This window comes from Centroberyx affinis, unplaced genomic scaffold (assembly GCF_046629955.1).
Source record: "Centroberyx affinis isolate AG114_WGS23_722 - 3 ecotype Tasmania unplaced genomic scaffold, CSIRO-AGI_Caff_v1 ptg004492l_1, whole genome shotgun sequence".
NCBI classification, from domain to species: Eukaryota; Metazoa; Chordata; class Actinopteri; order Beryciformes; family Berycidae; genus Centroberyx; species Centroberyx affinis.
In genome coordinates this window covers 56,634-73,513 of record NW_027282145.1, presented here as the reverse complement: position 1 = coordinate 73,513, position 16,880 = coordinate 56,634, and the positions used below count along the sequence as shown (strand labels likewise).

At 39.8% G+C, this 16,880-nt stretch overlaps 2 protein-coding genes across 3 annotated transcripts; both read left to right on the top strand.

Moving 5' to 3' along the window:
• Window positions 1-852: 852 nt before the first annotated feature.
• LOC139665227 (low choriolytic enzyme-like) lies at window positions 853-6,060 on the top strand. Of its 2 annotated transcripts, XM_071544219.1 has the most exons (10): window positions 853-957; window positions 1,633-1,663; window positions 1,748-1,813; window positions 1,999-2,151; window positions 2,505-2,622; window positions 3,351-3,529; window positions 4,207-4,288; window positions 4,800-4,924; window positions 5,260-5,328; window positions 5,771-6,060. In XM_071544219.1, exons 1-9 carry the CDS (start codon window positions 889-891, stop codon window positions 5,307-5,309), a joined length of 873 nt encoding a protein of 290 aa, XP_071400320.1. In that variant the 5' UTR covers window positions 853-888; the 3' UTR covers window positions 5,310-5,328; window positions 5,771-6,060. The 2 variants fall into 2 exon arrangements, with proteins under 2 accessions (XP_071400320.1, XP_071400321.1); XM_071544220.1 differs by lacking the exon at window positions 5,260-5,328.
• A 1,151-nt stretch (window positions 6,061-7,211) lies between these two features.
• On the top strand, window positions 7,212-10,871 carry LOC139665226 (hatching enzyme 1.2-like). The gene is made up of 7 exons (XM_071544218.1): window positions 7,212-7,284; window positions 8,024-8,179; window positions 8,977-9,097; window positions 9,199-9,377; window positions 10,177-10,258; window positions 10,368-10,512; window positions 10,800-10,871. Exons 1-7 carry the CDS (start codon window positions 7,212-7,214, stop codon window positions 10,869-10,871), a joined length of 828 nt encoding a protein of 275 aa, XP_071400319.1.
• The last annotated feature ends 6,009 nt before the right edge of the window (window positions 10,872-16,880 follow it).

The window sequence follows — 16,880 nt, the reverse complement described above, 5'->3', positions numbered from 1 at the left end:
TAACTGCTGCTTGGCTTTGCAGGGCAGAACAGATCAATAACAACCGACCTTTGAAATAACATTACCATAGATGGGGAAAACTGGTGCACGTAGCAGGTTAAAATTGCATAAAATAATACAATGGCACAACCTCATAATAAGACTTGATCTATGCTCCAAACTCTAGTACTTGGAGTGATCACACTGGTACAAAATCTAAAAACAAAATCTTAATAAAATTGATTGTGAACAATATATCAATCATGAGGCCTCTGTCAATGTACAAGCACTTCCAGTATCTGTGGAGGTGTTAAGTTGGGGGAACATTCAAGCCGTGTGCCTGTTGAATACTGAACTTCAACACATGTTTACAGTGGAAAATTATCTTTACTGAGAGACTAATTGGGCTCTTATCTGTTAACTGACGCTCCCTTACTGTGTAGTTAGCTACAAGTTAGATAAGCACAGTGAGAACTCATCTGGGATACAAGACCTTTCTTAGGAAAGGATTGTGCTGCAAAACAGAAAAATAGCCCTTTTTACTTTGAGACTTGTCACTTGTCACTCATCTTGGTCATCTTGTTGGTCTTGATCTTGTTGGATTCTCCAACAAGATGAAATTCCTGACCAATGAATTAACTTTTTCTTCCTTTTCCTTATTGATCATTGATTACTAATATCTCTGTAGTGCACCTGTGAACAAAGGGTAGAAAATAAACTCTTTGCATAACCTTGCACAAACCACAGTCTCATTTGAGCAATAACGGCCACTTGCAGTTGAATTTGTCAACATCTCTCAGTCTTGAACAGTATGCCATATTTGGATGAAAAGCAGTTGGCCTTCCAGTCTATATAACCTTCAGTTCTATCATTTCCGCAGGTATCTTCTTGGTCTGTTGCTGTCCAGCCATGTGCTCGTTCCTGCAGCTTGCTGTGCTCATCGTTGTCTTCTGCTCTGTCCAGAGCTTTATCATCCAGGTGAGCCTCAACACACCAAGTGATAAATATGGGAAGACATTAGTGCCAGCAGAGATTGTATTCGAATTGCATGCAATTTGAATTTGTCATGCTCATACTGAACTGTTAAATTAAAAAATAATTTGTTGAAAAATGTAATCGATAAGGCACAGTTTAAAATGTAATGCAATGGCTTGAAACTGCATATGATAATTATTGAATTGAACTTTGATTGTAATTTCAAATTCAGTTTTCTGAGTTCAGATTGTGCTCTCTGAGCAACACATCTGGGAAAAGCAAATCCAATCCAACAAGAGCGTACTACTACTACTACTGCTGTGGCCAAGTCCGGACACACTCTCTGATATGGATTCCGGTCTTTCAGCGCAAATTTTAAGACAAGTTCCTGATAGCAGTTTTTAAACGGAGCATCACTAACACTGATCATCTGAGGAGTTATAAGCTAAAAGGGGCATATGCAGTCTGGCCATTTATATGCAGTATTTCCACTACATCCAACAGTGACCATGACAAACTCAAATGTATGCAATTCAAATGTAATCTCTGCTGGCACTAATCTCCTAGGGTCCTATTTTAACTCATACAGAAGTTGTTTTTCACTTATTTAACTTAACTGCATGTCAGTATTATTCAATTATATGTAATCTGATTTCCTGGTTCCATATCTTATTGCAGGCTTCATTTGAGAAAAGTGATGAAGACTATGGTAAGCTGTGCCTACTTTTCATGTATTACAGTCAACATATGATCTTATACCAGATAACATGGACAAACTATTTCTATTCCACAGGCAACACCGTTGATGATGATGATTTCAGCGTCTCAACGCTGATTGAGAGGGCCAACGCTAATGTTGGTATGTTGGCCTCCAGCCATTATAGATCCCATAAGATAAGACACATGTAACACATGTAATGTATAATATTATGTAAAATGGGAGAGCTGGTACTACGCCCAGATTCTAAACTGCCATTAACTAAAATGAAATGTAATACAGCAAAACAATGTGATTTTCTCAAACATCCTCTTGTCATGTTGCAGGACAGGACTTAGGTGATCCAGTGGTGATGTATGGAGACATAGCGGTGAAAACAGGCCTGCAGAATGCTGATCCCTGCACAGCTAGAGGCTGCCTGTGGCCCAGAGCCTCTGATGGCAACGTCTACGTCCCCTACCGCATCTCTAACCAGTACTGTAAGTCTCACCAGTCATCTTGTCTTCAATGGCCGGAATTTGATTATAGGTTTGGTTTGGCAAATGTGTATTGGTGAATATAATTCATCAACTTCCTTGTATATTTTATACTGACCCTAATTATTTTATTTTTGTCTATTAATGATTTTTTACTTTATTTAATATTTCCAAGTTTTTTTTTAAATTCTTAATAAATATATATATATATATATGTATATATTTTTAATTGAATTTATTTTATTGTATTTTCCTCACTTTTGCTATATTTTGCAATGGGATTGTAACTGCTGTCCTCCCAGATTAGGGAGATGTCATCCATTGAATGGGTAATAAATGATGTTTCTGCTGTCAAGCCCAAAGGGAGAGAGCCACCATCATCCGAGGCCTGCAATCTTTTGCTCAGTCGACCTGCATCCGCTTCACCCCCCTGAACAGACAGAGAGACTTTGTGGATATCCAGTCTCGCTCAGGGTATGAACCACACAACACACATACATACGCGTGCATGCATGTACTGTGCAATGTACATGCAAGCACGCAAATATGCACATATAATGATAATAATAATCATTACTTGTGTAGCACTTTTCAAAACACAGTTACAAAGCACTTTACAAATTATCAAAGCACATAAAATCAACAGCATCAAATCTAATTTTGAGGACTTCACTACCCAGAAATCCTGTAAGGTTGCGTCGGTAAACTAAATTTCTTAGTGTGTGGTGGGGTGGAGGTGTTGAAGAGGTCCAGCTTTCACTTGCTGCTGTTTAGGAGGAAGTTTTGCATTTTGCCCTCAAGTTTCAATTCATCACCTCCTGTATGGAGAAGATCTGCAACCAGTCCATATCACATTGGAATTTAAATTAGGCAAATAGGACGAATCTATGATATCTCAATAAGTGGGGATAAGACGGATGGATTTTCACATAAAAATTGCTTAGTGCAGCTTTAAGACTCATTTCTATATACAGGCTTTTGCGTAATAATTTATCTGAATTCATCCCTATCCTTTTCATTTCTTCTGGTCTCTTGTTTTATTTATTTTACTCCATATGCTGCACTATTTCTTTCATGTTTTCATGTGAAGCAGAAACACGCTCTGTGAAGCAAACTCTGTGAAGCACAAGCAAACTGCTTTTAGATAAATGCTATACATGTAAAGTAAATTATTATTATTTTTACCGCTCCATCTACCTCAGGTGTTTCTCGTTTGTTGGGCGTCGTGGCCGCGGACAGACAGTGTCTCTGAGTCGAAGGGGGTGTGTTTTCCAGTCAGTCATCCAGCATGAGCTTCTCCACGCCCTCGGCTTCAACCATGAACAGACCCGGTCCGACAGAGACGAGCATGTTCGCATCCTGCTGGAGAACGTCACCCCTGGTGGGTCACACTACAAACACAGTCTATAGTGATGCAATGGGGGGTATCCAACATTTTAAGAACATAACTGAAAATGTATAAATGAAAAGTATGAAAAAATGAACTACAGCATTTTGAGGGTGTGCAAAATAACAGCAGTTGAACAGAGTGAGACAAAGAAAAAAAAGAAAATATGCACTATACTATATACTATGAATGAAATGTATGCAGTATGAAAAAAGTGAAAACTACAAAAACCTTCAGAGATTATGAGAATATGAAGAAATGAAATATGTGAATTTACAGCATATATGCATGATGTCTATTTTATTCACATTGGTAGGTCTACAGAAGACCACACATATGAGTTTTTAGGCATACAAATGGGCATTGTAAAAAAAAACTATTCATCTTATTCAGCAGACCTATTCAACATATGCACAACATGTACAGCTTTGGATATGTATATTACTATTTGTTCACCTTAAAAAAAACCCCTCAAAAACTCCAGATGGAGGAACCATGTGTACAGAAATAGTGACAATGTACAAGAAACATGTACATGTGGCATGTAGCCACTTTACTGTAGATATCACATAACTATGGACATTTTCACTCACTCATCTCTTCAGCTATTTTGACTCCCAAACTAATTAAACAGCAACAAAATGTGATAAAGCTATGTGATTCTCCTGCAGGCCAAGAGCACAATTTCGATAGGATCGCAACCAGGAACCTTGGCACTCCCTATGACTACGGCTCTGTCATGCACTATGGAAGGTAGCATCTCAATTCATTCATTCAAGTTCCCTCTATAATGTTAATTATGTAATTATGGGATGTAATTAGCATATAATTATAGCATAATTAAAGCCTGTTGATAGAAGTGCAAAATAAACAGAATGCAAAATGCTTGCGACAACAGTAAAAAGAAAAAAGATAACGTCATAATGTTACGTTGTTTTGATGAATTAACATAGCTTGTTACGTAGCAGAGAACTGGGAAACTTTGAATGGCTGGAATCAACTTCTTGTCCATTTCTTGTCCACTAGGCAGAACTATTGTTCATGAAACAAAATCATATTAGTAGGGAACCAAAGAAATGTTGTAAATTTGATTGGCTCAGCTCTATAGGAAATGAATGAACCTGTTCATTCATTGTTGTTCATGTCACTAGCAGTGTGGACACACAGTAATACTGTATGTAACCTATGTACTGGTGTCAGCTGCACAGTTTAAACTTTTGTAGCATCATCAGCCCTGTGTATTGACTGTGTGTTTGTGCTGCAGGTTTGACTTCTCTAGGAACAGGCAGCCGACCATCGTGCCAATCCCCGACCCGAATGTAGTCATCGGCAGAGCCAGACAGATGAGTCCTACCGACATCCTCAGGGTTAACCGCCTCTATGGCTGCAGTACGTAGCTATCATTCCTAGCTAGACACCTACTGTATCTACTTACCTTTTCCCGACTTTCCTAATTATCTACCTACCAATTTACTCACCTACCTATCTAACCACCCACAGTCTATCTTCCTACCTACCAACCTACTTTTCTACCTGTCCACCAACCTAGCTAGCTAGCTAACTACCTTCCTAGCTAGCGAGCTTACCTAGGTACCTAGCTAGGCTACCTACAATATAAAGACTAGTACACATGGACCTAGAAGGAAAAAAAGTTTGCAACAATACTGTAAAGAAAGCAAACAGCATTCATGGTTTTGGCTTTCTGGTTTAATTCATCTTGTCAGATACAACTGCCCCTGTGACTGACCTGGACCTAAGTGAAGAAGCCATTTAATGATGATGTGCAAACAAGTGTAAGGGCTGGATTTGTAGTTTTGAGTGTGTTATCTATTTTTCTATGTACACCACAGACACCAACACCTTTTAAAGCTTCCTATTTCTGTTCTGACAGAGTAAATTACACAGAGGTAAAGAATAGCATTAAACTGAACCTAGCTGAACATTTCCTGGACAGAGTGTTGCATTTTTGGTTACTTCTTGAAGCAAATAAACCATCACAAATGGAGAGGAAGCTTCTGCCAAGTTTCCATATCTTAACATTACCAGTAGTTTTTGTTTATTGACACATATTTGATCAGAGATCAAATATTTTCTTATAGTGAAATTGCACTGTAGTTTCTGAAATGAGATAGCTGTAATTCAAAGGCTTACCACTTCTACATGTGTGCATGCCTGTGTGAGTGTTTGCGTGTTTCATACTTATGTATGAATGGCATTTTCCTCTCTTTCCAACAGGACGATCCAACTGAATAATCAAGAAGAAATGAGGCAGTCCACAGATTTGTGCAGCTTTTTACCAACAATCAAAACTCAAGAAATTAGAGTGCATCATATGCTTAAGCTGTAATGCAATTCAGATTTTGCTGTAAATTAGGAAAAATATATCAGTTTATTTAGATTTTTTGCTGCCATAGTTGTACAACTGGCCAGTGACCTAACAGGCTTTAATTGCAGTATTGCAGTTATACGTTTCTGTGAATGATTGCTTTAAGACTTGATGAAATATCTCCATTAAAAAATGTATTTTCACATATCTTAACCCCTGCCTCAAGACCGCCTATTATTCTAACTTCAATTCTGCTTGTCATCATTTCTCTTGATCTTTTCTTGTCAATTTTAGCATTATTTGATTGCTCTGGGTCTCTTAGATATGGGCAACCTTTATACTTAAAGCTCCACCTGGTGGTTTTAGGTTTTAGGCCAGATCAGTGTTTCTGTATTTATGAGTCAGGACCCAGAATGAGTTGAAAACCTGTTTCTTTTGTATCCCCATAAGTGACTTAGATATTTATGAGCCTTGATCCCAGGGCAAGAGAAAACTGACTACCTTTTGTACCAGGTTATCCAAACCTACACAGGAGTCTTAAATGTTCCCTGTTATTCCCACTGACTCAGGTGGCCTTCATGTACACAGTGCAGTTATGGTGCTAGATAAACAGACACAGATTATCAAAAGCCTATACTGTAGCATGTAGTTGACAAGCCTATGTTAACCTTGCTCTGAATTCCAGACTCACCACATATGTCCACTCCCACACACATGTGGAACCTTTTTAATCACTTTTGAAGCATGTAAAGGTATGTGTCATACTCTAAGATCACCTCTGTTCTAACACATACATTATATGGTTACATTCATCATTCATCAAATCAACAGAGATAAAATGAATGGTGTGTCTCAGTAATAAATTAATTAAATTAATTAATATCTTTACTGAAGTCGGACTTGCAGCAATGACATTCTGAATGGCCAAACTCTGTGCAAAGTCTTTACACCACCTTTCAAAAGATCTTATAAGTGCTACAATAATTTGGGGGAGTTGGTGTTGTTAGTCCATTGTATGCATGTATGTAAAGTGTAAATGTTACCTGAAAGTGTATTTCCTTTTAAAGTCTGAAAGTCTTAATTGGAAAATGTCACTTGAAAATACTTTTGAAAAATGAAAACTGAATTATATGGCTCTTTACCTTTTAACTACTACTTAAGTAGTAGTTAAAAACATTTCTAATATGTGTTTATTTTTTCTTCCCTACTCCCATGTTGAACCTGCAGGCAGATACATAATCCATTCTATTGATCTGCTCCATTCTCATGATGCACAACATCATTACTGATATACTGTACATAATATGCAAAGTGAAATTGTCTTGTTGTTGATGCTGTTGAGCAGAGAATATGGTGGAGGAGGAGGAGGATTCAGGGGAGCTTTCTGTCTCTGACCTTCTGGAGAGAGCTAACAGTAATCTTGGTGAGATTCATACACACCAGACCTGACACAAATAAATACACACACCCCGACTACCCCTCTAGCACATATATAGGTTAAAAATAAATGACAAGCTTGTTGTCAGAAGAGAGCAGTTGCTTCTTGTTTAACACAACACCATGAGCTCTTTTTCCCTACCAAAAATTGCAGTGATATTTTATGGTATCTTCAGAGGAAATATAAAAAATTATGGTTGTGTCTGCCAGCAGGGCTTCACATCTGGCAGCACATAATCTAGAAACATTGGATGGTAAATTTGAGGTAGCACTTCAAGACAACTTCTTATGTCTATACAACCTAGTGAACATCTATATTATTATTATTATCTTTATTATTATTATTATTATTATTATTAGTGGTAGTAGTAGTAGTAGTAGTAATATTGTTTTAACAGTAGTAGCAGTAGTTGCAGTAGTAGCCTAGTAGCAGTACTAGTAGTAGTAGTATTAGTCATAGTAGTATTTGCACATCCTGCATACATGCTGTTACTGAGATATTTCATACTGTCATGTATTTCTACATAATACGTTCTTATGTTGTAATCGTCAGCTGCATTATGTTTAATACTCCTCATTTCCCCCATTCTTATGTATTTCTCCTGTTACTATTTTGCTGCAATGACCCAATTCCCCCCTTAACGTTTCATCTTATTATTATTATTATTAGAAGTAGTGCAGCACTGTTTGAACTTTGAGGTTAATGTGTGTATGATGTGTTTCAGTCCTGGCCTTTAATGATCCCATCCTGATCGGAGGGGACATTGCTGTTGACAACGAGGCTGAGAAAAATGCTGATCCCTGCACCTCCCGAAGCTGCATGTGGGGGAAGTGGACTGATGGGAAGGTCTACATTCCCTACCACATCGCCAGTCACTTCTGTAAGAGTCAGCTGTAGGCCCACAGTGAGTCAGAGGCTTTCTTTGGGAATGTGGTGCTTTACTAGGCCTAGCCCATTCCAGCTGTTGCTGCTGGCTAAGTTCAACGTCAAGCCAAACGGGCACAAACTTTAACAATGCAATATTATAGCATGTTAAAAAATCATATACAGCTTTGGAAACTGTTTTGAACTGATGTTAGAAAGACATTTATGTCCCGATCTCACAAAATGATACAAGTAGAATTTTGAAACTGGATTATAAACAGTTCAATATCTGGTTATGTTGTATTAACATGCTGTTTATGTAATCTTTTCAGCATAATGAGCAGAACCTGAAACTTTTGTGTCTGTCTTGAGAAAAGAGAAAACGTAAAAATAAAAGAAGCAGATACTATATAGTCATGACAAAAGACAACAATACAATCAGTAATTAAGAACACATTGAAACACACCTTAGGTCTACCTGTTTTGTTCTTGAAAAACAGGTGTTTCATCCTGTTTTTAAAGGGGCTTTAAGTAAATGACCTTTATCGACCTCTATTGGTGACCTGTAGAAATTGCAATTAGGAGTGTATTGAAATCCCAGTGGGTGGGTTTTTGTTCCAAAACAGAATACTGGCCAGAAAGTGCGTCTTGAAAGCTAGAAATCTCAGCAGTTGGGCAAGTAATCGTTGAATCACTGGTGCTGATTGTAGTGAACCCTATCAACCCCACAGATATGGTCATTTTGTGTTGTGGTACAGTAAAACTCTTAATTATTACCCTTTTAGAAGACGTTGTGTGGTGTCGACCTGCCAGCCTCCCGTGAGAAGGCCATCATCACCCGTGGACTGGAGTCCTTCTCTTCGTTCTCCTGCATCCGGTTCAGACCCAGCCGCAGCAGCGACCGGGACTGGCTGAGCATCGAGTCCAAGAACGGGTAGGAAACCGCCGCTAGCGTACAGAGATCGGGTTAAGAGCCGTTTTCAGCTTGCAGCCTGCTCCAACTTACCTCTATGTATAAAATATGATTCTCCCCAGCTGCTACTCCTACATCGGCCGTCGCGGCGGTAAGCAGGTGGTGTCTCTGGCCCGCCGGGGCTGCCTTTACCACGGTACCGTCCAGCATGAGCTGCTCCACGCCCTGGGATTCAACCACGAACAGACCCGCTCCGACAGGGACAACCACATCAAGGTCATGCTGCAGAACGTCCAGTCCGGTAACTGCTGTCTGTACTCTAGGACTCCATCGTAGAGAGGGAAACAAATATGCTGCAGCAGAGTGGATTGAAATTATTGCACAGGGAAAATATTTTAAGGGAAATGCGCTTAATAAATGACAAATTAATACTATAGACTGATTACCTTAACCCGAATAAGGTCATAATCGGAGTAAGCAGTAGTCGAATTAAGACATGTGGATTATTCTGATCACATTATTGAAGTGCATTGTAGACACGTATACACCTTAATCGCACTATGACGTCCTATCGGAGTTTTCGCAGCATTTTGCGACACGACACGTACGGCAATCCAACTGCTTGACGACGCACGCTCTAGCTTCCAGCGAGTGTTGCGCAACTTGTTTACAGAAGAAAAAATTACTGCCACCAGTAAAAACAAGTCCCAACAATTTGTCCCGACCACGGTAGCAACATGGCAGAAAGGGTTTCAGGATAAATTCTGGAGAGAAACTCGGACGTAGGACGTAGGGAAGTAATGTGGGCGTGCGTCTTCAGTCATTAATCGGACTATGCTCTGTAGCATGTAAACGGGAATATGGATGGAATATTCTATAAGCAACTCATGTAAACACCTTAATTGAAATATTGTCTTATTTAGAATAAGGTCAATAGTCAGATTATTGCAGTCCATGTAAACTTAGTCATTAACCGTCAGTAACAAAAACAGTCACACTTATTTGCATCCCTCTCTTGCAGTTGGAGTCCCTTCTGTCCAGAATCACAGTCTTGTATTAAAACCAGACAGAACATTCATGTTTTTCCTCTGTGTTTTTAGGAATGGAGCACAACTTCAGGAAGATTGCCACCCTGAACCAGGGCACTCCCTACGATTACAACTCTGTCATGCAGTACCACAAGTCAGAACAATTCGCTTCGCATTTACATACACATGAATACACTGTAAATGCATGAATATTCAGTTCAGCTCTGCTTTCATCATTGACATTTCCGTCCTCTTTCTTCCATGTATGCCTTCTCTAAGAACAACCAGCCCACCATGATCCCCATCCCCAACTCCAATGTGTCCTTTGGCAACGCTAAGGAGATGAGCCGCAATGACAAAGCCAGGCTCAACACTCTCTACAAGTGCTGTGAGTATACAAATGGGCGCGTGCAAATACACACACAAACACACACACACACTTTCCCAATTGGATTTATAACTTTTTTAATTAATGTGTTTCTATTTACTATGACAGAAGAAGCCCATTCAGGTGTGCTGGACAGTTGATCAGAGGGAATATTATCTCCTTGTCATCCACTGGACAGCAGCAGCTGTTGGTCTGGACTCGTCAACACAACACTAAATGTGGATCTAATAAAGCTGCTTTGGCTGGGGTGCAACACTGTCTTTTAATTCTCTCCTCACATTTTTTTTGTTTGTTTTCTTTTTGCTAGCCTCCTTCATATTTGAACTGGGAAAACATGAGCCACCATCAGAACTACAAAGACAAACAGCAGAAACTGTGATGAAACTTAGAAAAAATGACTTATGTTCTTATCCTGCCTTGACGAAAGTACTGTTGGTACAGAGGTAGGCTGCATATCATTTAATTTATTCATTAATTTATTTTTGCTGATATTAAATCTAAACCTACTCCTTGGCCTTTGACCTTTAAAAAACACAAAAAGTACTTACTGCTGTTTGCTGTTGTATGGCAGCAAAATGTCCCAAGGTTCTAGGTAACATATTAGGAATGAATGCAAAACATGAAAAAACAGGAGTGCTAGTCAGTGAAACTGGCAGCATTTAATTTGTATTCCATGTGTTCTGTAAATCAAAGTCAAAGTCAAATTTATTTAAAGTGCATTATCATCGGGGGTCTCAACACACTTCACATAATAAACAGAAATACTAAGATAAAATAGAATATATATATAATATAAAAGTTAATCATAAATACAAAATCATATATGAATACTTATACAAATACAAAAGCCTAAATGCATATATACATGGCCAAAAGCCATTCATATGCGCATGCATGTGCTCCTTACTCACATATTATTACTGCAAGCACAATAGAGCAGGACAAGCATGTTCTATATTAATAAAGGAATGAATGAGCAGTACACCAGCCTCACTATACTGAAGTAACATTCACCATTCCTCTTTTGCAACATTTTTTTTTTTTTACATCCATGGCCTTGTTAGAGTGGGTGTTTCATGCTACATGTGATGGGTGTGCTAGAGTAAGCTGTATGTCCAAGACTGATAAGACCAGTGTAGGGTTTTTTTTGTCACTCCCAGACAGAGAGACAGATAGCTTAAACTCAGACTCTGGCAATTCTCCAATTCTAGAATAACTTTGCAGTAAAAATGTCTAACTGACAACTTGCGTATCGTTTTTGATTATTAAATCAGTAGTTCAACAATTTCTATATTTCTATATAACAATTTCCATATTTCTGTGACCCTTTTCCTGATCTTTGTTGTATCTAGCAACTATTATAACATTACAAAAAATGCAATCATAGGAATGTTCAATTTACTACTACTATAGGACTAAAACAGATATGTATAAAAATAATGTTGCCAAAAACACAGTGAAGACTTTCCTCTAAAACCTTGACTGAAAAGATGTATTTGGATTGTTATAGCATATCAGCAACAGTGATATGTTACTTTCATCTAAATTTGTAACCTACAGTATCTGAACAATATTCTGGAAAAATATTTTTTCTTTACCCCAAATATGTCTCAATGCACCAACTATATGAAATAATAGAAGCACTTGACTTTCCACAAAACAGACTAACCAGGTAAATCCAAGCTATGTTCCCACATATTAAACTGTTTTAAGTTGTGAATGGGAGATGAAGATGAAGGAGGGACAACAGGTTGAAAAGGGATTTTAAGCATTGAGAAAATTGAAATGATTTTAAGAGGCTGAACTCAATACTAGAATGCTGTGGTGTGAATGTGTGTGTCTGGGTGGTTGTGGTGTGTGTGTGTGTGTGTGTTTGTGTAGGCTATAGCTATGACTGCAGTGTGTGTGTGTGCTAGTGTGTAGTAGGTGGTTGCTAGGGTGTACTAGGTGGTTGCTAGGGTGCTTCTAGGTGGTTGTTACAGTGTTTCTAGGTGGTTGTTACAGTGTTTCTAGGTGGTTGCTAGGGTGTTCTAGGTGGTTGCTAGGGTGTACTAGGTGGTTGCTAGGGATTTTCTAGGTGTTTGCTGGAGTGCGCTAGATGGTTGCTAGGGTGTTTCTAGGTGGTTGGTAGGGTGTAGTAAGTGGTTGCTAGGGCACGTCTAGGTGGTTGCTAAGGTGTTTCTAGGTGGTTGCTAGGGTGTACTAGGTGGTTGCTAGGGCTTTTCTAGGTGGTTGCTGGGTGTACCAGATGGTTGCTATGGTGTTTCTAGGTGGTTGGTAGGGTGTAGTAAGTGGTTGCTGGGGCGCTTCTAGGTGGTTGCTAGGGTGTACTAGGTGGTTGCTAGGGTGTTTCTAAGTGGTTGCTAGGGTGTACTAGGTGGTTGCTGGGACACTTCTAGGTGGTTGCTAGGGTGTTTCAACTCGGTTGCTAGGGAGTTCTAGGTGGTTGCTAGGGTGTACTAGGTGGTTGCTAGGGCACTTCTAGGTGGAAGATAAGGTGTTTCAACTTGGTTGCTAGGGTGTACTAGGTGGTTGCTAGGGCACTTCTAGGTGGAAGATAAGGTGTTTCAACTTGGTTGCTAGGGTGTACTAGGTGGTTGTTAGGGTGTACTAAGTGGTTGCTAGGGCACTTCTAGGTGGTTGATAGGGTGTTTCAACTCAGTTGCTAGGGAGTTCTAGGTGGTTGCCAATGTGTACTAGGTGGTTGCTAGGGTGTATAGTAGGTGGTTGCTAGGGTGTTTCTAGATGGTTGCTAGGGTGTTTCTAGATGGTTGCTAGGTTGTTTGTCAGTGGTTGCTAGGGTGTAGTAGGTGGTTGCTAGGGTGTACTAGGTGATTGCTAGGGCACTTCTTTGCGGTTGCTAGGGTGTAGTAAGTGGTTGCTAGGGCTCTTCTAGGTGACTGCTAGGGTGTTGTAGGTGGTTGCTAGGCTGTACTAGGTGGTTACTAGGGTGTTTGTAAGTGGTTGCTAGGGTGTTTCTAGGTGGTTGCAAGGGTGTACTAAGTAGTTGCTAGGACACTTCTAGGTGGTTGCTAGGGTGTTTCAACTCGGTTGCTAGGGATTTCTATGTGGTTGCAAGGGTGTACTAGGTGGTTGCTAGGGTGTTTCTAGGTGGTTGCTAGGGTGTTTCCAGATGGTTGTTAGGGTGTACTAGGTGGTTGCTAGGGTGTACTTGGTGGTTGCTAGGGCTTTTCTAGGTGGTTGCTAGGGTGTTTCTAAGTGGTTGCTAGGGTGCTTCTAGGTAGTTGTTACAGTGTTTTTAGGTGGTTGTTACAGTGTTTCTAGGTGGTTGCTAGGGTGTTCTAGGTGGTTGCTAGGGTGTACTAGGTGGTTGCTAGGGATTTTCTAGGTGTTTGCTGGAGTGCACTAGATGGTTGCTAGGGTGTTTCTAGGTGGTTGCTGTGGTTTACTAAGTGGTTGCTAGGGCACTTCTAGGTGGTTGATAGGGTGTTTCAACTTGGTTGCTAGGGTGTACTAGGTGGTTGCCAGGGTGTACTTGGTGGTTGCTAGGGCTTTTCTAGGTGGTTGCTAGGGTGTTTCTAAGTGGTTGCTAGGGTGCTTCTAGGTAGTTGTTACAGTGTTTTTAGGTGGTTGTTACAGTGTTTCTAGGTGGTTGCTAGGGTGTTCTAGGTGGTTGCTAGGGTGTACTAGGTGGTTGCTAGGGATTTTCTAGGTGTTTGCTGGAGTGCACTAGATGGTTGCTAGGGTGTTTCTAGGTGGTTGCTGTGGTTTACTAAGTGGTTGCTAGGGCACTTCTAGGTGGTTGATAGGGTGTTTCAACTTGGTTGCTAGGGTGTACTAGGTGGTTGCCAGGGTGTACTAGGTGGTTGCTAGGGCACTTCTAGGTGGTTGCTAGTTTGTTCCAATTCGGTTGCTAGTGAGTTCTAGGTGGTTGCTAGGGTGTACTAGGTGGTTGCTAGGATGTTTCTAGGTGGTTGCTACGGTGTTCTAGGTCACTGGTTCCCAACCTGGGGGTCCCAACCCCCAGTAGGGGTCGCCAAAGCTTCACGGGGGGGTCGCAACTAAGTCATATTAAGTGGTTGCTAAGTTGTACTAGGTGGTTGCTAGGGCGTTTGTGGGTGGTTGCTAGGGTGTAGTAGGTGGTTGTTAGGGTCTACTAGGTGGTTGCTAGGGCACTTCTAGGTCGTTGCTAGGGTGTTCTAGGTGGTTTTTAGGGTGTTTCTAGGTGGTTGGTAGGGTGTAGTAAGTGGTTGCTAGGGTGTTTCCTAGTGGTTGCTAGGGAGTAGTTGTGGTTGCTAGGGTGTACTAGGTGGTTGCTACAGCATTTCTAGGTGGTTGCTAGGGTATACTAGGTGGTTGCTAGGGTGTTTATAAGTGGTTGCTAGGGTGTTTCAATTCGGTTGCTAGAGAGTTTTAGGTGGTTGCTAGGGTGTACTAGGTGGTTGCTAGGGTATCTCTAGGTGGGTGCTAGGGTGTACTAGGTGGTTGCTAGGGAAATTCTAGCTGTGCATATGTGTGTGTGTGTGTGCGCGCGGATGGATGTGTACCGATGTGTAGTGTGTGTGTGTGTGTGTGTGTGTGTGTGTGTGTGTGTGTGTGGCCATCTACACGTACTGTTACTGGCACATGCTGGTACACGTACTGGTACTGGCACGTTACTGGCACATCAAGATTTTACACAATATATATCCAACAAATCTATATTTCTCCAAATTTTTAGATATTGAAAACAAATGTAATTTTTGCAATGATGAACCAGAAACCTTAACGCATTTATTTTACCATTATATTCATTCAATTACTTTTTGGACTCTAATAGAAGATTATATATTGTGTAAAACTAATTATAATATTAAAATTGAGTGTAAAAATGTCATTACACATTTTGAACTGGATGTAAATAGCATTGAGTTCACTGTAAACTTGTTGATTTTGTATGGTAAATTTCATATCCATAAATGTAAGGTAACAAAAGTTACCCCCAATTTCATTAGATGTTTGTGTGAATTTAATAAATATATTAAGACCCTTAAACATATAAACACTAAAATAGTAATAAAACTCTCAAATTCTATGGTGAACTCTTTAAAGAGGAATAATATGTTGTTGTTGTTTTTTTATCATAATTTTATATTAATGAAGTTTATTTATCCCAATTGTTTTTTTTTGTTTTTGTTTTTGAATGAATAATTGATATTATTAATTTATTTGTTATTTGAAATCACATTCTTGTTTCTTTGTATATTACTATGCTGAGCACAGGTCTGCATTGTTTGCATATTTGAATGTTTTTTCAATAAAGATTGAAAAAACAAAAAACAAAAAAAAAAACACGTACTGGTACTGGTACTATATACGTACCAGTAGGCGTGTGTGTGTATGTGTGTGTGTGTGTGTGCGGGTAGCTGTGGTGTGAATGTGTGTCTGGGTGGTTGGGGTGTGTGTATGTGTGTGGCTATAGCTATGGCTGCGGTGTGTGTGTGTGTGTGTGTGTGACCATCTATCTCTCCTTCTGCCCAATAGAGAGCTGTGTGTGTATCTGGTAATGACTCTGGTCAGTGAGAATGGCCCCACCTGCTCCACTGGTCTCTGAACATTCCGTCAATGATTGTGTATGTGGTTTTAATTTGCGATTAAACGTAAATAGCGTAAAAGGTAAAAGTCAGATCAAAATGTTTAATGCAAGCATAAATCTACGTAACATATACTACATATACATATACTATTTTTTTTTAATAATCAGAAGAAGCTGAATAAATAATGGCAATTTTTATAGTGTGCTTGCTTGTAGCAAGAAAAACGAAGATGGCTATAGTCAGGAAGGGAGGAAAGCACCTGCTCAGTACACCTGTAGTGTACATACACACACACACACACACACACACACCTCACACGTGTGATGTTTCACACACGCTGCAAGGCCTCGCAGAAGTTTCCTTTTCCAACTCTGTCCATTTACAGAGATAAAGGCACGGTGCTTTGTTGGCACATTTTTTTCCCCCTTATTTGTTGGTTCTTTATGTAACTGAGTTTCTGAAGCATTGGTATAAAAACACTCACTGGCTGTCAGCAAGTCACCCATTCTCTCTTGAGGCTTTGAGGTAAGCACTGGGTTGATGAAGGTTGACCCCTTCCTCCTTTCCCATTATAACAGCTTATAGATACAGTGGTTTAGGTTACATTTAAAGCCTAGATCTGGCAGGTTACAATACAACTTTTAAGCAATGCAAAGGTTTAACAATGCTAATCATTTTTTACTGTTAATCATAATAGATTCTATTGCATTCTCCCTCTGATTTCAAGTTGATGCAAGATTACTTACATTGTTTCTCACTTTGTGGGATTTTCTCACTGTGAATTCTGTTTTCACCTTCCTTCCCTCCCTCCTCCTCCTCTTCCCTCTCATCATTGCAGGTCTGTTGCTGCC

Coding starts and splice junctions, on each gene's coding strand:
- LOC139665227 (XM_071544219.1), top strand. CDS start 889: ATGTGCTCGTTCCTGCAGCTTGCTGTGCTCATCGTTGTCTTCTGCTCT. Junction 2,152..2,504: donor CCGCATCTCTAACCAGTACT/GTAAGTCTCACC, acceptor TCTGCTGTCAAG/CCCAAAGGGAGAGAGCCACC. Junction 4,925..5,259: donor TAACCGCCTCTATGGCTGCA/GTACGTAGCTAT, acceptor TCATCTTGTCAG/ATACAACTGCCCCTGTGACT.
- LOC139665226 (XM_071544218.1), top strand. CDS start 7,212: ATGGTGGAGGAGGAGGAGGATTCAGGGGAGCTTTCTGTCTCTGACCTT. Junction 9,098..9,198: donor AGCATCGAGTCCAAGAACGG/GTAGGAAACCGC, acceptor GATTCTCCCCAG/CTGCTACTCCTACATCGGCC. Junction 10,259..10,367: donor TCTGTCATGCAGTACCACAA/GTCAGAACAATT, acceptor TCTTTCTTCCAT/GTATGCCTTCTCTAAGAACA.